Genomic DNA, 24825 nt, shown 5'->3' on the forward strand with positions numbered 1-24825 from the left:
TTCTCCCATAATCTCTCACATACATATAGTTGTCATGTATGCTTCTTAATTTGATGAAGACAATTTGGGCATGGGAGACAAGCGAGTTCATGAAGGACAGTGATCATCTTTGCCACGGCCTGAATGAGGTGTATAGCACACCTAAGGACAGTGACAATATAGCTTCGATCACAAGGTTAACTTGTTCGGGTTAATGCTTCACAAGGTCAAAGCACCTTGGAGCACAGCTTATAGACACTCTGGTGGTACCGTATGCGTAAAGAATCTACACGCGAGAAATCAAAATTCAGAAGGAGCAGCAACCGATCGATCGAGAGGGGAGCGACGGGCACTGTATCGTTCTTGCTCTCCGGTACTCGCGCGCTCACGCGTCCTGTCCTTGGACCGATTTCTTGCAATAGAGGATGGCGTCCCGCACGGCGGTTTCGGCGTGGCCCTGGCACCAGTACTCGGCGGCGCTCGCGTAGCTGGACGTGGACTGCCGCGCCGGGGACGCCGTCGTCGGCCCGGCGAAGGCGGCAGCCCTGGGCGTCGACGACCGCGGCGCGAGCGCCCGAGCCGGCAGCGCCCTCACCTTCCGGCACAGCGGCGCGAGGAGCCGCATGTACCGAACCAGAATCCTCCGCGTCGCCAGCAGCGGCGCCTTGGCGCCTCCCGCGCGCCGCGAGCTGCTGACCGCGGAGGCCGGCGTGCTCTGCGCGGAGTAGAACGCGGCGTCGGCGTACGACGCGATGCTATTTCTCGGCTCGAACGAGGTGAGGGGTAGTCCGGCGCCGACAAGCAGCTGGGAGGAGCACTGCGCTGCGCCGGCGCATGCCAGCTGGCCAAAGTCGAACTCTGCCGCCTCCTCCTCCTGCTCTGCCGCCGGCATGGGGGCGGACGTCCACCGCATCGAGAAGAGGTCCTCCGGGTCCATGTCGATGAAGGACGTGGAGCTGTTGAACGAACACCCGAGGCCGGCGTCGGCGTCGAGCCGCTCGAAGGACGACGGCGGCGGCGGCTTGCAGGCGAGCCAGGAGCGGGAGAAGCTGTCGCTGCGAGACGGCGAGGCCTCCATGATGCAGTAAACTTTGTCCGGGGTTGGGAGATAGGCTTTGAACTTTGATCAGTGTGCGTGTGAACAGAAGAGGAGAGCGCGGGAAGTGAGTGGCGCGAAGAGGAAGATAATATAGAGGTGGGCGAGGCGGGTGTGCAGGAGTATGTGTGTCCGCGCGCGTCAGTGTGGGGTGCGAGCTAGTGAGAACAGAACAAACGAGTTGACGTCTCTGAAGGCGTCTGGTGCCATGTCTCCTTCCTCTTTTGCTCCATAGCCAAGACATAAAAGGCCTCCCAATTCTAAATCATGTATTCCCTCCATTTTGTCGCTACTTTTGATGATCTAGATATATTTTGTGTATACTTACATCCGAATCTATGAAGGAGTACTTCTTTTTCCACTATCCCAGGTAACCGATTCTCCTCTATTTGTCGTTGCAATTTTTCATGTGAAATATGGTCGAAAATTATGCACCAAACTATGATGCATAGTCCAAAAGGAAGGCCATTGAATTGTCCAAAAAATACATACCCAACTGTGAAGTGTGTCATATACAAGATGTTCTATATATACATGGCCAAACATAATCAGATTCACAGACCACTTTATCCTAAATGTTACTAGATGTGGATGTTATGTACGTAGTACTATTCTATGCTGATACCTGCAACCACCAATGAAAGCAGTAGCGATATATTTTTTCCATGCAACATTCCTATAGCCGCTATTCCAAAAAATAACGGAACAGCGATCCATACGAGCAAAACAAAAGAAAACCCTGACATTAGTCATATTGCACCTTGCAGTGAAAAGAAAAAACAGAACATAAAACATCGACCATCTCCTCTTTTAGCAAATGGCATAATATTATACTAGCAAGCAAAGTCCCAAACCTGTCAAACACTTGCTCATCCATGCACCAGCAATAATACGGGATTAGTTCGGTGGGTGAGGTAATCAGGACAAAAGAGTGTTCCCGCAGACAGCATCTCCTCATGATGTCCCATATGCAATCGAGCTTAGTTCCAGAATCCAAATGGAACAATGCTCAATGTTTTCATATCATAAATCTAGCATGTTATAGTATACAAACACTTAGTGCTATCTACTACTACTACTAACAATTTGGGGGAAATAATCTATGGTTCTGAGCAAACATGACACAAACCAGCCAACCAACCAAGTGACAAGTGTGCTCTTCACATGCGAATTCACCTATGGATCCTCCTTGTGTCTCCTCAGTTGAGCTTGGCAAGCAATATTCAAATCACGGAGCACGACTTGTGTAAGCTGACCGGGGAAACAAGCACAAATTCTGAAGGAAAAAAATTCAATGGTGTTCCACGAACCTGGTCTTGACCAGAGCAAAGTTCAACACCCTTTAAAAGATGCGGGACAATGGTCTCCGCAAGCATCTCTGCTGGTGTACGGTCTACCATTTGTTTATAAGTGGTGAGTTCAGTCGGTGAAACAAACATCACATGGCACATCAGCAGAGTGCTCAAGCTTATTCGTGAGGGACTAGAAGGTGTGGAAGGTTGGCAGAAAATTAGACGGAACTATATATATGAACTATCCTGACCAGCGACCAAGGGAACTGTTGGGTATTCATCAGAAAAGAAAAAAAATAGATCCCTACTCCAAACTTTAGCAGAAAATTACACGGAACTATATATATGAACTATGGTTTGTATGACTACTATTGTGTATTCATAACTGTGTTTTAAGATACAGGTAGCTTCAAATCTTTCCCATCACCGGGATTAGGGTTCGTAGTCCACATGGATACGAATTTTACCGACACGGTAAAAATCATTCAAAGCAAAAAAGAATTCCCAGATCCTCGTCGGAAATTAGCGAAATAAATCTTTCCTCCGTGCTGTTGAAATATTGGAAATCAACTAAATCGCGAGGGCCCTAGGGGTACATAGCGCAGATGTTATCTTTCAAATTCCTCAACGAGATGGTGGTTGCAACCACCGCTGGGATGTTAAATCCGCTCGTATTGCGTTCAGAACCACGCAAAAAGCTAGTATTCAGCCTAACCACCAGCCGAAAAGTCAGCGCTGGATCAATCCTATTCGAAAAGCAACGCAGTTAATTGAGCAACAATGATTAGCGCTCAAAAACTGCCTACTGTTAATTCACATAGGCAGACGATGCTTACCCAGATGGAATCCATGCGTTAGATCCCTCCGATTCCCAATCTTCTCCGCCGTTGAGGGGCATAATCGGCACACCAGACGACTGTACAAACTCTACCGTGAGAGGTGTAGATCTAGTGGAGGCGGAGCCCTCTCCGCCTCCCGGGGTTGGTGGTGGGGCCGGGGCCTGCTTGGGGGTGGACGGCGCCATAAGGTAGGAGGGCAGGACGATGTGGCGGCGGAGGGGCTGTGTGTGAGCTCTTCCAGTCTCGGGCGGAGGGGAAAGCTTTGGGTGAGTGAGAGACCGCCAGTTTGACGTGTCTCATTGGGTCAACAGTCAACACCATTCAAAAGCAACGGTCAATTCACAACCACCGCGGCTCCCTAGCCGTCACCGGTAACGGCAATGCCTCTGACCAGATGGCAACCCTCCCATCCGAGCGTCTGCGAGGGGTTTCAAACTAGAGGGAGGGGAAAACTGAGGAAAAGTTAAGCGGCTAGCGAAAACTGAGTACAACTAATTAACCAGGGGCACGAAAATAGAAAGCCCTACAATATAGTACATACATTAACACGCAACAACTCTAATTGGTTCATGCCTAAACAACGGGCAATGGCCGTTTCTCCACGCCAGCCCTGAAAGTGGGGCCGTGAGGCTAATACACTGTCTTATATAAGATTTATGTTATTTGTTGCTTCCTACCTTATAGATGGTACTGAACTGAAAAAGTTATCAGAAATAGTATTGACTCGTATTCTTTGCCTTAATTGTGATAGTTTATTGTAATTTACTATGTGCGGAGAAGACTAATATAGATGAGCGGGAAGGAGTGCATCGTTGTGCCAGAACAACTCTAATTGGCTCAAGCCAAAACGGCGGGCAACTGCCATTTCTCCACGAGATTTGTGCTATCTATTTTTTTTTAGAAGCACAGTACAAATGGAGACGCTCACATACACACACATACATCACCCCATGAACGTACACACGCACATCCTACCCTTATAAACATCTTTGGAAGACTGAGCCGGCGACTTAGATCTTAAAATTGACGAAGTTACTACAAACATCTCGTTGTCCATGGAAACGTCGCCTCTCCATGTCTCAGAGATGGTACTGAAGATATTATCAGAAATGGCACAGACTCGTATTCTTTGCCCCAATCATCCTACTATTTTCTTGTAATTTACTCCTTCGTAAACGGATGAAACGAATCACGGGCCTCCCACATTAACTCGTAACGGAACGGGCTTTATATGTAAGAAACAGGAAAATGATTCGCAAATACAAGGAAAGGAAAAAAAGGCCCATTGGCCCAAGGAGGAGGAGGAGGGAAGCAACTGGATATGAAGGCGGACTGGACTCCGTGCTTGGACCTACGAACGCTAGGGCTCGCCTCCGCTCCGGCTTTATATATACATCGAGACCCAAATCCGCGTTCACGGCAACCATCCAGAGATCCAGAAATCCCCAGCCACCAAACCCTACATCCCAATTGCTTGTCGCGTGCTCCACCGGAAGTAAGGCGTCGGTGGTTGCTTTCACCGGCATGGAGTTTTCGCTGAAGCGGTGCACCGGCAAGAACATGGAGGGCATCAATGGCAAGCAGGAGGCGGTCACCGGTGATGAGGTTTGTTCGCTGCAGATTTGCCCTTGCAAAAGGAAGGAGCCGACCGCTGGGCACCTGCATCATATCAAGGAAGGCGTCAAGGAAGGTACTGTGGAGCCGGACTCCGACGCGGTCTTCTCCGATGAGATTGAAGAGCAGGCCATCAGTGACGTCAAAGTAGCAGCGGCGGCTCGGAAGGGGGCACAGGTCTCATGCTTCTCTGAGGTGGGCAAGTCTGCTAATGCGGAAGTTGAGTCTGGCAAGACCACAGGTGATGAGGATGAGGATGAGGTGGGATTCACGTGTCCTTACTATTCGGATGATGAATTCACGCGTCCTTACTATTCCGAGGATGAGGAAGAGGAAGATTACGATGGTGAAACTGACATTGAGCTGGTGTGGGCTAAGGCCAATGCAGACTACAACAAGTTCGTAAAGAGGCTCCTTGCTAACGTAAAAGATGATATGTTCAAGGATTATACCCCGGAGGATTTCCTCGATTCTGAGGACCTAGGGGTCGTTGAGACTGCTTGATCTGCTCTGTCCACCAGGGCTGTGCTGTCTTACCTATCTATCCACCTATTTATCTCTCTATGCAAACTATGCAGTGCTCATATGTTATTGATCCACCCATGTCTACATGCTTTTTGTGATCTTGTCATTAAGTTACGTATGTACTGATGAACCGTGTGCGATCATTTGCTATGCGAGAGGGGAGGGTGGCGGCGGAGAGTTAGGGTTAGGCACTTACGCCCCCTCGGTCGTCTGGAGGAGGCGACGCAAAGATAGCGTTCGCCTCCCGCCTCGTAAAAATTGATCTTGCACACACTATACTAGCAAAATATTATACTAGCAAGCAAAGTCCCAAACCTGTCAAACACTTGCTCATACATGCACCATCAATAATACGGGATTAGTTAGGTGGGTGAGTTAATTAGGACAAAAGAGTGTTCCCGCAGACATCATCTCATTATGTCACATATGCAGTCGAGCTGAGTTCCAGAATCCAGATGGAACAATGCTCAATGTTTTCAGATCATAAATCTAGCATGTTATAGTATACAAACACTTAGTGCTATCTACTACTACTAACAATTTGGGGGAAATAATCTATGGTTCTGAGCAAACATGACACAAACCAGCCAACCAACCAAGTGACAAGAGCCATTGGTCTTCACATGCGAATTCACCTATGGATCCTCCTTGTGTCTCCTCAGTTGAGCTTGGCAAGCAATATACAAATCACGGAGCACAACTTGTGTAAGCTGACCGGGGAAACAAGCACAAATTCTGAAGGAAAAAATTCAATGGTGTTCCACGAACCTGGTCTTGAGCAGAACAAAGTTCTAACACCATTTAAAAGATGCGGGACAATGGTCTCCGCAAGCATATCTGCTGGTGTACGATCTACCATTTGTTATGTGGTGAGTTCAGTCTGTGAAACAAACATCACATGGCACATCAGCAGAGTGCTCAAGCATATTCCTGAGGGACTAGAAGGTGTGGAAGTTTAAGCTGCTCCAAGCAGGCCCTACTCCAAACTTTGGCAGAAAATTAGACGGAACTATATATATGAACTATCCTGACCAGCGACCAAGCGAACTGTTGGGTATTCATCAGAAGAAGAAAAAAATAGATCCCTACTCCATACTTTAGCAGAAAATTACACGGAACTATATATATGAACTAAGGTTTGTATGACTACTATTGTGTATTCATAACTGTGTTTTAAGATACACAGTTAGCTTCAAATCTTCCCCCATCACCGGGATTTTATTACTACAAACCAAAGATCCACCAGCCTGAGTTGATCCACGCGCCTATTATTTCTTCGACCGAAAAGCATGCTATTGGAAAGGTCTCCTTTTGAAGTACCAATAAACCATTTGTTCCTTTTATTTTGTTCTGAGAAATGTAGACCTGTGGCCTGAGTTGATTGGGAACTTGTTGATTGCTCATAAAGTTGTAATGCACATATTAAAATAAAAACAGTATAGCTAAAAAAAATAAACAAACACATTAATGAATTACCATCCTTTCACCCACCTGGTCAACAAATAAAACTATGTAAATTCAAGAACAGTTTTCTTGTCCTGTGATCACAAATTTTACCAAATCTAAATCTCATTTAGTCCCATCATGTCACAGGCAGCCACCTGCTGGCTGCCACGAATTATGAACGATTATAGATACTAAGATTGCTTTAACCCAATGTTGTTGGCTCTCACTGCAAGGTAACCAATCTAGCTTGTGAGAATAGCAGATATGCATCATTCTTCAGCACTAGCTTTCAGGTGATATGTAAAATTCCCAAGATTCACTAGAGAATTAAAAAGATGGACCACAAGTCATAATCAGCTTGATAATTTTTTTCGTAACTAATATTGTGTTTGCAAGAAACGGTTACAACATTATTGCTCGAACAAGAATATAACCATAAAACTAGGCGCAGCAACATTGATCTTGCTTGCAGTAGGAATTAGCAGAAGGCTTGCCACTGACACTACATACGGTTCCGCACCGGGCTTCACAGCTTTCCAGATGGAAGCATGTTGCAGGATTCGATCCTTCATCAACTACAGGGTTAACCGGCGATTCATCTACAAGCCAAAACGAGTCAATCAATTAACTAGCACACATAATATACAAGAAGGTATGCAGAAAATTAGTGCTACTTTTTGCAACGATAAAATTAAAAGCAGTTGGAAATAACTTGATCGCTAGGATTACAAAGTTTGAGAAGATATGAACAATATGGCGAGTGTTATTACTTGTATGTGCGTAGACAAAAGGTGATGAAATCATGATAGACATGACCATAAGAGCCAGGAGAACAGCGCCCATACTAGTCGCTTTGATCTTGAGCGCCATGACGATGAGGAGATCACCTGCGTTTGTGTTTTTGTTCTGCGTTTAGGGTTGCAATGGAATCAGCCCTTTACGGCTGTTTATATAGAGGAGCAAAATCAAATAAATGGCATTAAATTAATGTACGTACTAATTAGTAGATACACTCCTAAATATAAGATCCGGGCAGCGCTAGAAATCGGAACCCGATATGTGGCTTGCCATCGGACTACTCTTTGGCCGTGCGATTAGAAGCACGATGAACGTCAGATTTTTAGCGAGGCCCACGTGACTCTCTCCGTGAATATGGGGCCTGATTGCATGCTTCCCTACTAATTGCTCCCGCAATACCAAACTCAGAAATCGCTAATTAATAGGATACACAATTAAATTGACTCCAATTTAACTCTCGAGGATTTCCGGAAACCATATCTATACCTAATAATAAAGGAAGGATTATTTCCTTGATCCAATATTTTTTTGGACCAATTTACCCTCCCACAAAATTAAATATTACCCCCTCTAGCACTTAAAAAAGGGTTCAAAAATCCTCTTTGAGCACCGGACGGCTGATCCCTAGCACGTCATCGTTAGATCCGGATGAGACGCCATGAGAGGGGCAGATGCAGAGGAGGGGCAGCGGGAGGAGGCCGCAGTAGCAGCCCTGCCAGCGGCGGTGGCGACTGGGTAGGGGGCCGGAGAAAGGGCATCCTGGACGACAGCAGCAACGCCGAAATCTGAGCGACGGATTCGCGAAATTGCTGGTGCCCTGCTACTTTTTTGCCTGACGCCGGCCCCTGGCGATCACGCACGAGTCAATCTTGCCAACCGAGTAGGCTGTCAGATTCCCTAGCCGGCGACGTGCACTACCAGTCTGCCTCGCGTTAGGGCATCTCTAGCGGCGCGACGTAAATGGACGCTCAGCGACCGTTTTCGTCCGCCGTGACCGGAAATGCGTCTGGGGCCTGTTCCAGCGGGGCGACGCAAAGTGACCGGGCAGTCCGCGGAGACGCAAACCTGGCCCAAATATGCGCCAGCGATGCGTCTCTGCGGACGTCCGGAAACGTCCGCTCGTGTCTGGCGGACGTCCCGGCTGGCCCGCCTGGCAGCGACCATGCGTCGATGCGTCTTCTCAAACGCGTCAGCGACTGCAAAGCTGTGTCGCTGCATCGCTTCGGCACACTGCGTCCACTTTAATGGCGACGATGCCTCGGCTGCCGAGCGGCCGCCCACCTCCGCCAACCAGGTTAATGGCGACGCCACGCGTCCCGCGGCCACCGCATGCCGCCGACCTATATAAAGGGGGAGCGTGTTAGTTTGTGTAAAATCATGTTTCAAAATGTTATATTTGAAACTATGTTTAAATGGAGAAGAGGGAAAAAAGGAAAAAAAAATTAAATGCGTCGCCCCGCTGGAGCAGACCCCAGACGCAACCAGACGCCCGGACAAAAACGATCATTTTTTGCATCCGCAGCGCGACGCAAACGAACGCTCGTGGACATTAAAATGCGTCGCGCCGCTGGAGATGCCCTTACAATGGCTGAAGCACTTGCAATGTGGTCTTGCTTTGCTCTTTGCACTTCAGGATCGGTACCATATAGCTGTACTCCAACCTGATTGTTTGTCGTTTCAACTCAACTCGAAGGAGAGCAGTACAAATACCGAGTGCCCCGTGGGCGCAGTTGCAGCAGATATATCTACCATTCCCTTTTGTAACGGCCAACAATTGTGTGGAGATTGGAGCGATTTGGAACTCCTAATCGCTATCAAACTCTAAATTTATTCAATAAATGAATGAAGCCTTCTGGTCATCATCCACACCAAACTGATGGTCTGCAGATTTTTAATAGAGATATGCGAGGATTTTATGTTAAGCTATTGGCTTTCTCTCGCCCTTCATCCATGAGTAAATACTGCACATATGAGTGTTATTTTCTTATCTGGGTTATTAGAACATATATCCGTCTTTTGAATATGACTGATGAAATTCATGTTTCCAAATTGTTGCAAACTTCCATTAGCTTAAAGATAACATATTGTGTCGTGTAATCTATTTTTTTAACTACATCTATGGCAGGCCAACGCTAGAGGAAAACATGGGTCAATCAATTATACGAAGTCAAATTATGAGAGTATCAGTCAAGGTGGTTCAAATGAATTACGCCAAAAAACTAAGAAGCCAGGAGTGTCGTCTATCAGGGATGTGCTAGTCCTATATTGAAGGAAAGTAATAATTCTGCCAAATTTCAGGCATGCAGATTTGCTTCCGATGGAAGCATATTTTCGGGTATTATTCGTTCCTGAAATCTTATGGGCGGGTGCGTGCCAGACGGATGTCCCGAGCGCACGCACTAGGCGACAACCGATGCCCACGCACTCATCCTCACCAGTCCCGCCCCGACCTGTCTGTACTCCCCAAATCGCGCCTACAGCTCTCCGCCGCAGGCACCGCACCGCCCCGTCGTAGAAGACCTCCAAGATGCTGCTCGTCCCGCCGCCTAGGACCTCTTCGTCGCCGACGCAGGGGCGGCCGCGGAGCGGAGCATGATGACCAAGCTTCCCAAATCTCCTAGCGGCGAGTCCCCTGCCGGCCCTAGACGGAAGACATGTCTCCCGTCGAGCCAGCTCGCTGCTCGCCAGGAGCAGCCCCCGACCCCTGCATACGGGTAGCAGCAGATCGAATAGAAGCTCGCCGCACGCGCTTGGCCGGGACAGAGAAAATCGGGAAAGGAAGAAGAAGACCTGCAAGCATGGAGGGAGCACCTTCGATTTTACATGTCGCGACCAGAGATCAAGCAAGAGCGCATCGACGCACTCAGGTGTCAATCATAGCCTTGCTCCATTGATTTTTTGAGAGTTTCGGTGTGAGAGAGATAGAGGCTTTTTTATTTTTTATTTACCTTCTCTCTCATCAAGAATATGGGTAACATGTGGTTTTGCCTACCAGCAGGATCTTCTATGCACAATACATCTACATATTGATTACTTTGTGTTTTAATGTCTGCGAAGTATGTACTCTTAATATTCCCAGTAATTTACTCTTAATTTAAGTCGATCGGAGTGGAGGCTGACGTCGACACCGAATTGGGGAGGGGGGGGGGGGGCATGGTGGCGATGGCTGTGCTGATCCTAGGAATATGAATGTAAGCCTCGTCATCGGCGAGTGATTGGAAAAGCCACAAGTGCGGGCCGGCCAGCATCAAACCTACTTGAACCGGATAATGGGCGTACTCCATGACCTAGAGATGCCGGTGTCGCCATTCCTGATACATCACCAACCATTGTTTGTTTCTAAGTTGGTTTTAGTTGCTGTCAAGTTGCGTACCACTGTTGTGTACTGTTGTAGCAAAGTTGCCTACAGCGATGAAAAAGTTGCACACCGCCACTGCAAAGTTGCCTACCAATTACCCCAATAGTGAATTTGTCGAGTTTTTACAAAGTTGCCTAACTTTGCTTCGAAGTTGCATACCGATGAACCTCAGTTGCCTGCTGCTAAACGGAATTTACCTACAGCTGCATCGAAGTTGTATAGGGATGCACCGAAGTTGCCTACCGATGATCCATAGTTCCATACCCAGCATTAAAAATCCCTACCGGTGCATCGAACTCGCCCAATAATGCACCAAAGTTGCCTAACGTTGCTCTGAAGTTGCCTACTGCTGCACTGAAGTTGCCTACCAATGAACTAGATTTGCATACCCCTACAACGAAATTCCCTACCATGGCAACAAAGTTGCACATAGGTGCACCGAAGTTGCCTACCGCTGAACCGATGTTGCCTAACGCCCCTAGTGCCGCTTCGAAATTTTCTTAATGATGCACCGAAGATGCCTATGGTTGCACCTAAATTTCCCACCGATGAACTGGAGTTACATACCCATGCACCAAAATTGCCTACCCCACCAAATATGCGATTTTGATGTCCGGTGGAGCAACTCTGGTATATGATAAAGCAATTTTGGTGCCAATAGAGCAATTCTGATGCATGGCGGTGCAATTCTGGTGCAAAAATTTGTAGCCAGTAGATCATGGACACGCCTTAATTTTTTTCCTCTTTTCCTATGTCCTTGTTTTTTCTGCCATCCCCTCCCCAACCAGCAATCCATCTCGGAAGAAAAAACGAGGAACAAAGTCGGTTAATCCCTCCATGCATGCCCCTTGCATGCCTCATGCTAGAGCAACTTTGGTGCCTTACGACACAATTTTTTGTATCCCGTAGAACAAATTCGGACCATAACGAAGCAACTCTAGTGCGTGATAGAGCAACTTTGGTGCCGCTCGAAGTAACTTCGCTGCCTGACGACCGCAAATTTGGTGTTGGCAGGCCAATTTTGGTTTTGATGGTGCAACGCTATATAAGACGTTGTATATTTAGGTTTACAGTGCACGCTATGCGGATACACCGCGCGGCGCTAGCGCCAGCTTTTGCAGATGCGCTTAACTGCCGTGCCACAATCTAGCGCCGAATTCGTCCATTTGCAGATACGCTAAAATGCCGCACCAAAAACAACATCTTCAGACAATTGCATACGTAAATAGATCAAACTAAATATAAAAATAATCTGGAAATATAATATATTGCAAAGTTCAACCAACTTTTGCTACAACCAAATTTATTTTAAAACTAGACTAATAAACTACTCGGAATCCCAGTCGAAATCGGAGGAGCCCGGTGTTGTCGATGACACCGGAGTCGACGGCGATCGTCGACGGGCCGGCATCATATTTCTTCGATCTCCTCTGCATTCCTCGTGGCCTTCTTCTCCCTCTCCTTCTTCCGCTTTAGTGAAGTTGCCTACCGCTGTAGTGAAGTTGCCTACCGCTGTAGTGAAGTTGCCTATAGCTACACTAAAGTAGTCTCATGCTTATGTTTTTTGCCTACAATTGTTGTGAATTTTCTTACCATTGTAGTGAAGTTTCCTACATTTATACGGAAGTTGTCTCGTGCTGCTGCATACCGCTTTAGTGAAGTTGCCTACCCTCTACCACTATGCCACTCCACCGGACTAGAGGTCCTCCCACAGAGGATCACATGGTCGAAAGGATTTCCGGTGGAACTCTCCCAATGAGCTCTGCAATTTCCCGTGACTTTCTTGAGTTACCGAGAGCCTCTGCGGACTTTCCCGAGGAGTGATCTAGACTTGCAGTGAATCATCGATTGTCCTCGATGCCGACTTCACAACATCCGCACGGAACTTTAGAATGCAGTAATTAAATTTAGCTATTATGTGATTTTGCAACACCGCGCTACCGGAATCAACGATTGTCCTCGATGCCGACTTCACAACTTTCATACCTTTTTTTTTCCTTCTTTGCAATAACGGAACAAATTTAGGCAATGAACTAGCATTTTGCAGCAACTATTATGTGATTTAAGGCAATAAATTAACTCCTATGTAATTTTAGGCAACAAACTAGCATTTTTAGGAACAATTATCTGATTTTAGGCAACAAAGTGCATCGTTTGGGCAATTACCAACTTCGTTACACGTGGGACCTGCTGGTCTATTCTCCTCTCTATAGCTTATCTTCTTCCTCCAACAGCATCTCCCGATTCTCTCTCTAGCGTCCTGTGAAACTGCTCCGGCCCCATCGCCGATTCCGGTTGCCGACCGGCTCCTCTGCCACTTCCGTTCACCGGAGGAGCCCCGCCTACTACCTCTCGCCTAGATCCCTATCAACGCCGTTCATCCCCGTGTGCTCCTGCTCCGCTTGTTGTCCAGGCCTAGGCGTCGCGTACGAGGAGGCTGTCGCGGCGCGCGGATGCTCCACGGCGAATGGGATCAGGAGATGGTGGTGGCGCGGGAGGGAGGTTCCGGGGATTTGCAGGCCGGCGGCGGCGGGGTCTAGCGCGGGTTCGAATTCGACCACCTCTGATGGGACTCCCTCGCGGAGGACGGCCAGTCGGAGCGGCACCGGCGCCCAGGGCGAGCAGAGCCGATGGCCACCGGGGCAAACAGGCGGCGAACCGGGCTGGTCGGGGTCGCGCCGGGCGAGAGGACGCCGTCACTAAGGAGCGGCCGGTGAGTGCGTCCCGCGCTCTGCCATGGCCATGGTCGGAGGGAGATCCCGCCCTGCCGCTAGGTATCTTGGCGAGCTCGCGTCCACGAAGATCCCGTCCTTTTCTGTCTGGAACACTAATTACTTCCTAAACTGGTAAACGCTTCGACAGGGATCTTTCCTTTCTGGGTTGACCGCTTAAATGGACCAACGAGCACGCGGCCGCCCGCTAGACGTGTCCTCGTTCGTTTCTGCTTCAGCAGCTAACGAAAATTTCTTTCCCATCGGACCCCGATGGTTAGTGTTTACCATAAGATCCATAACCTTCCTCATTTCTTGGCCAGAATTAATGTATTAACGGATGTACGTACTAATTAGAAGATACACTCCTAAACAAGACCCATAACCTTCCTTATTTCTTGGCCATAATTAATATATTAACAGACACTTCCTATTACCCCGTTTGAAAATAAGTCTCGCGCAATTTTTTTCTATTGGGTCACCGGCCCTGTGCGGGTGGCTCTAGGGGGCGACCAAACCTTAGAAAAAAGCAAGCTCGATCTCCCTTCCTATCCGTTGTTGCCGTCGGCGCCAACGGTGGCGGCCGCGCCGGGCCGTCGAAGGTGGTGGGTGAGAGCCACGCGGCTTGATGGGCTCCCTACTCTCGGAGGCGGGACGTCATCTAGGCGGCGCGGGGGTGGTGTGTCTGGCACACGACCGGGGGGTGTGGCAATGATGACGAGCTCGGCGAGGTCGGCAGCGGACTACGACGAGGCAGCAGAGCGACGGTGTGGCTTGGAGGCAGCGGTGCGAGGCCTTGGTCGCCGAGGCGGCGGCGAGGAGGCTCGTCCTGGAAGGAGTTCCTGGCGACCAGCGGCATGCCGCTTGGCGTTGCGGGCGCGCACGGGTGTCCCCCCGGTGCCTGTGGTGGCTGTAGTGGGGGCTGGAGGAGAAGGTGCGGGCTAGATATGGGCTTGTGTGGGTCCAATCTAGGCCTAGCCGGCCCAATCTGGCCAGAGGGTGGAGCTGGTGATGTTGTTGGATGACTGCCTGTAGTTGGCGACAACCTTGGCGGGTTGTCCTACCTCGTGCCAGTGAAGGAGGGAGGCTGTCGTTTCTTGCTGAGTCGAAGGTGGATGATGTCCAGGCTCTCGGTCGTGTGGTGTGCTGGAGGCCAAGTATCTGCGACAATGAAGGGGTCAAGTTGCAGTGACGACGGTGCAGGATGCGTGATGACACAGATGAAAGTCCCGCCCTGCTTTGGTCAGGCAGCGGCAATGGCACCCGCGGGTATCGTTACCGTGGACAGATGAAATCTTTGTCGCTCTCTCTTGGTGTTGGTGTTGTCTCCGGGTGAAAGCCTAGAATCAGAGTTTGATCGGCGCGATGGCAGCGTCCTCGACCTCGTTCCTCTATTGGGAGTATCGCGTTTGGAGACACGGTTTGGAGGTCTTAGGTTGTTCTCCTCCGGTGCACATCGCTGTCCAAAGTTGTTCTTTAGGGGCGCTATGAACGCCATGGCCGGCGATTCCAAGACCAGGCTTCCTAGGGTTTGTCCGAATTCCGCCATCAAGCTTCTTTAGATGGTGCATCGACAAGGAGAGTCCTCTTTGGAGGATTGGTCCTTCGAAGGCGTCTAGCGTTGGTCGAGACGTGGCTCTGTAGTCTACCTTGTCGGTGGTGGCTGTCTTCAGACTAGCCGGTATGGAGTTTGAGTGGTGCTACGCTCGTTGCTCGCAGCGAGTGGCAGTTTTCTTGTACACAAACATCTACCTTTTATAAAAATATGGTACACCTTTGGCGTACCCTCGAAAAAAAGTACCCTCGAAAAAAAGTATCGCAACTTGACCTAAATAAGGACACATTTTAGTTGTTGATACATCCATATCCATATCTAGATAAAACTCACTTATTTCGGAACATAAGGAATACTACTTTAGATATTGTACAACTTACTTATTTCATCTTTGGCCTCCAATAATTACATTTATGCCCTGTGCACCTCCTTTGAGAGCCTCGTCCGTACTGTTCTCTCAATGCTCCCCCTGTCTCTCCCCCACCGGCTTTGCCGAGAGCAAGTTGAGTTTCACTATTATTTCTTCCATACAAAAGCATGCGGCCGAAAGTATAGCAGAGATGAGGTAAAAGTCTGATACTCACAATACTGACACAAATCACATTTAACATACAACTATCAAAACTTTTCCTGAGTTTACATGAACAAGGATATACAGAAACAAAATGTATATTCAATCCTTGCAGTATATGTGGTTCTACTTTCAGGCAGCAGTGTGTAAATTAAGCATTACACGTACTTATGCTACAAGTCCACTTGACTAAGAGAAAATATCCTTATCTACAAAGGTTCCAATCTTACAAAGAAGTGATAGCACCTCCTTCCTTACCTCCAGATTGGTTTGTACAAAGCAAAACAAAATTAACATTCTGTTTGGCTAGTGACAAGAAACAGATGGAAGATATTCAAAATGCTTGCATCATATTCAATTCCACTCCCGAAAAGTAATAACATAAAATGATCCTTTACATGGCATGATTTCGGAGGTAAGTGAGCTTAACAAAAAAAAATTAAGATATGACAGACCAGCACACTATGAACCAGAGAATAGGATTGGAAAATGGTTTCTCCATTACCATTTAATTGTTACTTGGACATTGGTGATTGCTACAAACTGTTGTACAAATCTGATGAACTGTGTAATTTTACAACCACGGATTGCCTAACTTAGTAAAGCTTAAGTATTAGTGTTACAGCTGCAGCACCATCACCAATGAAACCAGCATAATAGGGTATTGTTCACAACACGCTGACTAAATTCACTTCAAAGTTTTTTATCAGATTGTCCCCCCGCACTTTTCAAGTCATCTAGCTTAAGTCTTGGGTCTTTTTGTGCTAGATCCCTCATTCTCTAGAGACTTCAACTTGTTTTTTATAGCAGATATCTTTGCAGCACGATCAGTTTGTGCGGATTTGCTTCCTGAGCCGCCAGCCAATTTTTTGTCTTTCAGCGCTCTCTCTGAATTACCAGAGTCTAGGAAGCACTTATCACTTGCCAGGTGAACCGCCACAGGACGTCCACGGACTAACTTGCCATTCATCTTTTCCTTTGCCAACTGAGCTTCCTGCATGCTCACTTCAGGTTGCAAAGGTGAGAATTACAAGGACCCATCAATACTTGCAACAAGTAATGGATATCACTCGTACCTCTTTGGTAGTGTACTGAACAAAGGCATAACCACGGGGCTCGCCCCGCTTCGGGCCACGTGTGTGCAATAGGAAGTCCTCGGCTACAATCTTGCCATAGGGGGAGAACATCTTGATAACGTCAGACCTAGAGAATCACACTAATGTTGGATTACACATTACACCAGACTGACTTTGGAAGGAAAATGCAACTAAAATACACAAATAATAACTCACTCTGATATCCTAAAATCCAGATTCCCCACATAGAGCCTACTCGCCGACTTCTCGCTGTCAAGACCCTTCGGATCCTGCAAACTAAGCTGGTTACAAACCATGCTGCAGAATCACCTGTCGCTCCTTTCTAACCAACTTACCATTGCCACTTGAAGAAGAAATCCGTGTGTACTCAATTCAGCGCCAATTTCAGAAAATGAATCGTCTGCTGCAGAGAGCAAAGAGGACATCCAATCAGATGTGCGAATTCGGCCAGTTTACCACAGCGGTATGTACTCTTGAAACTGATTCTCTACAACAGAGCACCGCAACCATCATATGCCTACCCAGAGATCGTTATCACGTAGATGATTCGCAGGTTGCAAATACTAACATCGAACTAGCACTATCAGAGCGTACGCAAAGCCCGTCCCCGTGAGTTCCAGATCTATCTGCAGAGACAGCGCGAGAACCGGGGACGGAAAAATATGCAATAGGCCCGCAAAATCAGGAGAGCTTACCGGGAGGGCGAAGCGGTGAGAGCGCGGACGGATCGCTGTTGCTCCGGCGAAAAAATCCGCCGGCGGCCGTAGGTGGGTTGCGGCGGCGCGGAACAGTTTATCAGAACGGAACGGAGTTGTATAGCAAAGGGGAATGATCGGGACCCCATATACATCGCTCGCTAGCCCGCGTGCGTCCCTTGTTGCCCTGCTGGGCCGGCCCAGTTAAGGGCTTCTCTGTAGTTTTTTTTTCTACAGTATTATTTTTGAATAAATTTCAAGATTTGAAAATGTACGGATTTTAAAATGTTTAGTTTAAAATATGATCAAAATGAAAAAAAAATCTACTAAGTTTAAACTATGGCGTCAGTTATGCATCTAAGGGTGTGTTTGAATTGCTACCAAACCATACGCTACCAAATTTTTGGTCATCACCAAAAGATTGGTTCTTGTTTGGATAGTTGCCAACTCTTTGGCTTGCCACTGCTCCACTACCACATCAACGATGACGTGCCGCGCATAAGGCAGGGATACCCTGGCCAGGGCAGCAACTGCGGCGAAGACCACGGTCAGGGCAACAGCGGGGACGACGGCGGCCAGTAGCAGCCAAACAACGGCGGTGGCATCGACGATGAAGATTACACAATTTTCTACCGCTGCCACGGATGGTAGAGATGCTACCGCCGCTGCTTATGTTTATGTTTTATGTTTTTTTCAAATATGTAAAAAATCGGTTATATATGAACTACCTTCATCTAATTTCGCGTGAATTCCAGGCCAACTAAACAAAAAACGGCTGATCACAAAAACAGGTGATATTATTAGACATGAGTTAACAGTACTAGATGCAACTATGGCTACTAAAAATTAAGCTATCATAAATAAATTTAATCTTGATTCTGCCACTTGCGGCTTTGCGCCAATGACACGATAAGTCATCTAAGGCTGGTGCCAACCGGGGCGGGAGGGGAGGCGGTATCGCCCGGCGGCGGGCGGGAGGCGGGCGGGAGTGGGCGGGACGGGAGTGAGGGGCGACGGCGGGGGCGCCTGGCGGTATCGTCGCTCCCGCCCGCCTACCGCCCGCGTTGGGGCGAAAGCGAGGAGAGGAAGCGGGGCGAGAGGCGGGCGGCGCGCCTTAGCGAGGGGGCGAGAGGCGGGGCGAGAGGGAAGGGCTGAGGTGGCGCGTTCTGATTGGTCGTTGGGGTAGCCGTTGAGGTAGCCGTTGCTGGTTCAAAAAATCCGAAAAAACCCCAAAAATTCATCCCCACCCCCTATAAATACCCCCCCCATGGTTTCACTCATTCCACACCTCACTTCATCAGCTCCACTCTCCATTTCCACTCCTCTCAACGCCATGTCTTCGTCTAGCAGCAGTTCGAGCGAGGGAGTGGAGGGTGATATGATCGAGCAGTTCCAGGAGGAGTATGAGGAGGAGATGCTCAACGAGGAGGTGGTGCCAAGACGTCGACGCCGCCGAGAGTTCATCAGGCGTGATCGTCTGGGTGCCCACGATCGGCTCTTCGAGGACTACTTCGCCAACGACTGCAACTATCCTCCGAGCTACTTTCGGCGAAGGTATCGGATGAGGCGCTCCCTTTTTCTGAGCATTGTGGATAGATTGGGTGAATACTCTCCGTATTTCACCCAAAGAGTTGATGCTCTCAACCGTGCTGGTTTTTCTCCCCTACAAAAGTGTACTGCGGCTTTGCGTCTGTTAGCTTATGGAGCCGCGGATACGATAGATGAGTGGCTTAAGTTAGCTAGACAAACTTCATCGATTGTCTAGATAGATTCTGTGAAGGCATCATTGAGTGTTACGGGGAGACGTTTTGCCGTCGCCCAAGCGTGGAGGATACTCGGCGGGCATTAGCGAAAGCCGAGGAGCGTGGCTTTCCGGGCATGTTAGGGAGCATCGATTGCATGCATTGGCAGTGGAGGAACTGCCCAGTGGCTCATGCTGGTCAATTCACAAGGGGAGACATCAAACACCCTACCATAATCTTAGAAGCCGTGGCGTCGTATGATCGTTGGATCTGGCATGCCTTTTTTGGAGTGGCCGGGTCCAACAACGACATCAATGTACTCAACCAATCGCCGTTGTTCACTGATGTGCTTAGGGGAGAAGCACCCGTAGTGAACTTCACGGTGAATGGACACGAGTACCACTATGGTTACTACCTTGCCGACGGCATCTACCCCTCCTGGCCGGTGTTCATGAAAGGTGTTACTCTTCCACAAATTGAAAAGCATCGAGTGTTCACTTCTGCTCAATCAGCGCATCGCAAAGATGTCGAGTGTGCCTTTGGAGTGTTGAAGGCTAGATTCAACATTCTAGCAGTTCCGGGGACGCTCCTACTCGAGGCGTACTCTTGGATTGATCATGCGTGCATGTGTCATTCTGCACAACATGATCATCGACGATGAGCGTGGTACAAATTTGGACAACATCTATGAGATAGTTGCTTCAAATGTCGGCCCTGCAATACACCACCATGCACCACCAAGCCTAGCAGCCAGGATTCAGATGGACACCGAAATGAGGGAGTCACCGATGTATACACAGCTCCAGCATGATTTGATTGAGCATGTGTGGGCTCATTCCTAGATTATGTAATTTTTTCAAATTTTTATGTAATCTTTTCAAATTTTTATGTAATTTTTTTTATGATGTAATCGGTAACAATTTTAGTTCAATAAAATAATTTCCTTGCATTATTTATATTGTTGTAATGTGAAAAAGAAATGCTGATGTTGAAGAGAGAGAAAAGCTGACGTGGAGGAGAGAGAACTAAAGCTGGCACTATAGCCTGTGCATTGGCACCGTGGGGTGAGAGTGAGGGAAAAAGCTGACGTGGCGGGTGAGAGTGTTGTGGTGCATTGGCACCAGCCTAATACATGGAAAGAAAGAACTCAGAGCCAGATGCTGCATCGGCCAAAAGACGTGTTTTTTTTTCCTTTTTGCGAGAAATTCAATTCGGCACATGGGAGCAAGCTCCTGCCACCGGAAGAAACATTTTTAAATGTTTAAAAAATTCAAACAAAAAATTTCTCGCTTACGTCTCGACATTTTACGTGTGCACATCAAGTTTTGTGAAAAATCGACATTTTTTGTGACTTGTGTGAAAAAGACAAACAAAACGTCTCGTACACAATCTTTTTTTCACTGCAAAATTTGTCTTTTTTACGGATGACACTCTAAATGTTGGTTTTCTGTGGAACCACTTTGTGAACCTGTAGAATTTCGAGATGTACCCACTAAATTTTGTATTCGATTTTTTCAACATTTAAAAGTGTATTTAAAATAAAGTTTTAAAAATGGGAGCATATGCTCCCAGATGCTAAAACACTACTCCCCTTTTTGCCCCATTCTTAGTTTGACCGTGAGGGGGAATGAACAAGATGCTTATTTGTTCACTGTTTTCTCTTTTTTTGTGTGTGGGAAACACTGTCTTCTCTTTAGCTCCACTTCATTAACATAACTTTCCTTTTGCTTGCACATGCTGCCGTTACTTGATCACATTATAGTTGGAGCGGACAAAGGATGCGCAAGATGCTTGTTTGTTGCCTAATAAATGCATCGAACAATTTTTCCTTCCGAGCCGCACGCCCCAAAGGCAATTTCCATCCGGCGCGGCCTAATACGGTGTTCGGCGCTCTGAGCCCATCCTCGATCCACACGGAACGCTCTGGGCACGCCGAATACAACGAAAAGCGAGGCGAGTAGACGCGGGCCCGATGCGTCAGCTGCACATTCAAGTTTAACCTAACCGTCGCCTACCTCGCGACGGAATTATTGGCGCGCAGCGACGGTGCAGTATCCGCAGATGTGCAACGATGCGTCTCGTCGCGCCAAGCTCTCCGTGCCGGCGTTAATGAGCGCCACCGCTCCTCCCCCGGCCTATAAAAAGGAGCGCTCTCGCATCGTCCGTCACACATAAACCCTAGCGCATCTCTCCCCAACTCAAGCCACCGCCATCTCAAAAGCCGATGGCCATGGCTGGTAGAGGCAGAGGCGGAGGCCGAGGTCGCGGTTTTGCTGGAGCACCAAGAGATGGACGGTCGCCGTCGCCGGTGACGTCGTAGTCTTCATCGTCGTATCTGCCGTAAGAGCATCAAGTGTTGTTCGAGTTCATCGTCGTCCTCAATGGCGACCCACTCGACATCGAGATGATGCCGGGCAAGTTCGCTAGTTTGTCGCCGGCAACGAGTCGGCCGTAATGCATCTGCGGGAGGCTGGCTGCGGCTGCTGCCGGTGGCCAGTGGACGTGCTCTTCGACGGGCGCGGCAAGATGTACCTCCACACCGGCTGGTAGAAGTTCACGCGCTACCACGACCTCCAAGCCGGTTGCGTGCTCACATTCTCGTACCTAGGTGAGGCGGATATGAGCGTGCAGGTGTTCGATGACACGTCCTGCCGCCGACACTACCACGGCGACGACGAAGAGGAGGACGATTGAACACGCCGAGTATTCTTTCTTCGCAGCGAAAATGGTCATGGAGGTTTGTGTATGTTCTCTTTGCAAAGGACCAACATGGCTACATTACCAGCTGAATTTTCTAGTTTAGGTGACTAAGAGTGCATGAGAGTGTTCTTTCTTGGCAGCGAATATATGAAAATATGTGATGCCAATACTAGTTAGGTTTCCTCATTTTGCAATGTTTTAACTATGTATGAGTTTGTGAAAACCATGTTCCAAACTATGTCTTAGTTTGTGAAAAAACATGTTCCCAATTATGTATTAATCTGTGTAATGTTCCTCTTTATTAAAATGAAAATGAAAAAAAGTATTTTAATGTGAAAACAAGTTTTGGGGTCACGTTTGGGGGACACGGCGTGGGGAGCGACGTTCCCAAACGCAGCACAAAGAAAACGCGTCCTTCAAACGTTCGATCTAGCGCTGTTTGGAGGTCACTTTGGAGATGCGGGTGGAGATGCTCTAAGTATTAAAACTGATCCTTGAAACTACATGTACCGCGTGTATGCATGACCGATATTGTTTCACTAAAACTACACACTACCCCTCAATCAAAACATATATCTTCCAAAACATCTTACAGAGTGTGGAGCACACCAGTAGGGTTGATAGCATCTACTGTGATGACGGTGAACAAATGGAAGGCGTTGTAATGGACCCATCTGACAGGGCCCTTCTCTGTGTGATTATCCAAAATTTTAATATGGAGCCCTTTACTGTCGAATTTGTAACCAACACAGACGACCGCGTGGGGGGTGACTTTCTCATCCTCCTTGGGCCCTTGGTACGTGTGGTCATCGTCACAGAATTTGCGGTATGTCTCTTTATCGCCATAGGACATTCCTCCCACAACAGGACCTTCAGTGATCAGCACCGCCGCACCTTCGGCGCTCACCGTGCAGTATCTGTTGGACAATTAGGCACAATTTTCATGATTAATTCCAGAATATAAAACAAGATGATAGCAACTACTAACATGTGAAACTCGAACATACTAGATGCATTAATCAACATGAGTAGCAGCAACACAAACGGTAAAGCATCCATCGCTAAACAGATTGAGATATATCGCATGTACCGATCTGGTGGAGGTGGCGGTGGAGGTGTAGCAGATGATATCGCAGCAGTAACGTTGTTGATGACAACGTTGTTGACGACAGGGAGGACGGGTCGAAGTAGACGGCGTTGAAGACGACGGTAGGCAGCACCGTCCGACTTGGACGGAAGGCGACCCGTGATGAAGAGCTTGAGCAGTCGCACAGAGTGCTTCCCAAAAACCTAATTCGCCATCTCCCGTACATGATCGCAAGGACGAGCGGTTCCGGAGACCTGCTCTCCCGTTCGCCGATGCACGTCGGTGCGCGGGATGGAGTAGGCTACGATGGCGGCGCAAGCAGAGAGAGGTGGAAACCCTAACTCGTGTATTAGATGTGTTTCTGCGGTAGCCGAGCATGAGATTATATAGGCTCAGGAAACCCTAGGCAACGTGGGGCACGCCCACGTAGCGCACACGTTTCGAGTCGGTTACAGATAGCCCACGGTCCGGGAGCGACCCGAACCGACTAACTGCGACGCGTCCGTCTAGGACTCTATTCGTTTTCCTGAACTGCAAAAAGAAAGGAAAGTCTCGGCTCGAGGCTCAATCCACTCACCACGAGCGCGGCGCGTGTCGAGACGAGCGAGCGAGGAGGACGAGGAGCGCGCGTGAACCACTCCTATTCTTACTCACTTACTAGTGGTGGAACAACCCACCTTATAAGATGGTCTAACTTCCTCCCAACTTTCCATGTGGGACTAAACTTCCCACCTCTTGCCACTCCCTAGTGAGCTGCCACCAAGTTGGGCTCAAACTCACAAGGTTGCCACTATGTGGGCTTTGAGATTTATAGGAAAATCTGAAATCTAGTATGGGCAAATATGTATGGGCCCAATATTTCAACAATCCCCCACCAGATCTCAAATCCACATTTAGAGATTTACCAATACTCGTTGCTTGTTTATATACCGGTGTTTCAGCGGAGACTGTTAAGTTAAACTTCCGCCTAGAACCTTAAGCTACATCCATTCACACTTAACAATGGACTAAGCCTTGAATTGCAAGTTTTGCGTGAACAGGATTTCACTCAAAGTCATGACCAGTACATCGCTGCCAGTAGCCTACCCCGCGGGTGAAGCATATGCGTCATACTTCATGGTCTCTTCATGAGTTTACTAGAGATCACCCAAATCTCATAGATTGCGACGTTTAACAATCGGACTCATATAGGTGTGTTATTTCAAGAATGCTCTGTAGGACAGCATCTTTGCTAAAATAGCCAACATAAACACATTAAGGCTTGTTGCCAACCTGCCTTACAGCAATTGAGAGTTGTGCATCTTCACATAGAGAGGGTTACATAATACTCTCCTTAATTAAACCACTAGTTTGTTCTTCCCGGGTCCTAATTCACGGGATCTCCGATCACAAAGGTTGGGTTACCACTATGGTGTAATATCAACGGGTCTCAAACCCATCTCCCTCGATGCACTTTCTATCACATTACGTGATAGTCCCTTTGTAAAGGGATCTGCCAGGTTTTATCTGTTTGAATATATGTAACAGTTATTACTCCGGAGTTTCGCAATTTCCTGACAGACTTCAAACGTCTCTTAACGTGTCTTGATGACTTCGCATTATCCTTAGAATTATTCACTTTGACTATTACAGTTTGATTATCACAATTCAAAAGGATTGCCGGTATAGGTTTTTCAACCACGGGCAAGTCCATCAAGAGCTCATGCAACCATTTTGATTC

The 24825-nt window shown here is 48.0% G+C and overlaps 2 protein-coding genes and 1 long non-coding RNA gene across 3 annotated transcripts; all 3 read right to left on the minus strand.

The window, feature by feature from the left end:
• Positions 1–1139, minus strand: LOC127307195 (uncharacterized). Its single transcript, XM_051337925.1, has one exon. The coding sequence runs from the start codon at positions 1055–1057 to the stop codon at positions 365–367; it is 693 nt and encodes a 230-aa protein (XP_051193885.1). The 5' UTR covers positions 1058–1139; the 3' UTR covers positions 1–364.
• Positions 1140–7149: 6010 nt separating this feature from the next.
• On the minus strand, positions 7150–7696 carry LOC127299140 (uncharacterized). The gene is made up of 2 exons (XR_007850349.1): positions 7562–7696; positions 7150–7390 (listed from the first exon to the last, which is right to left on the minus strand). It is a non-coding gene; the product is annotated as an uncharacterized lncRNA (long non-coding RNA).
• Positions 7697–16263: 8567 nt separating this feature from the next.
• LOC127307200 (uncharacterized) lies at positions 16264–17712 on the minus strand. Its single transcript, XM_051337937.1, has 5 exons — positions 17577–17712; positions 17217–17284; positions 17077–17150; positions 16861–16987; positions 16264–16778 (listed from the first exon to the last, which is right to left on the minus strand). The coding sequence occupies exons 2-5, from the start codon at positions 17217–17219 to the stop codon at positions 16527–16529; spliced, it is 456 nt and encodes a 151-aa protein (XP_051193897.1). The 5' UTR covers positions 17220–17284; positions 17577–17712; the 3' UTR covers positions 16264–16526.
• Positions 17713–24825: the final 7113 nt, after the last annotated feature.

The sequence above is a fragment of the Lolium perenne genome, chromosome 1 (assembly GCF_019359855.2).
Source record: "Lolium perenne isolate Kyuss_39 chromosome 1, Kyuss_2.0, whole genome shotgun sequence".
Classification (NCBI taxonomy): Eukaryota; Viridiplantae; Streptophyta; class Magnoliopsida; order Poales; family Poaceae; genus Lolium; species Lolium perenne.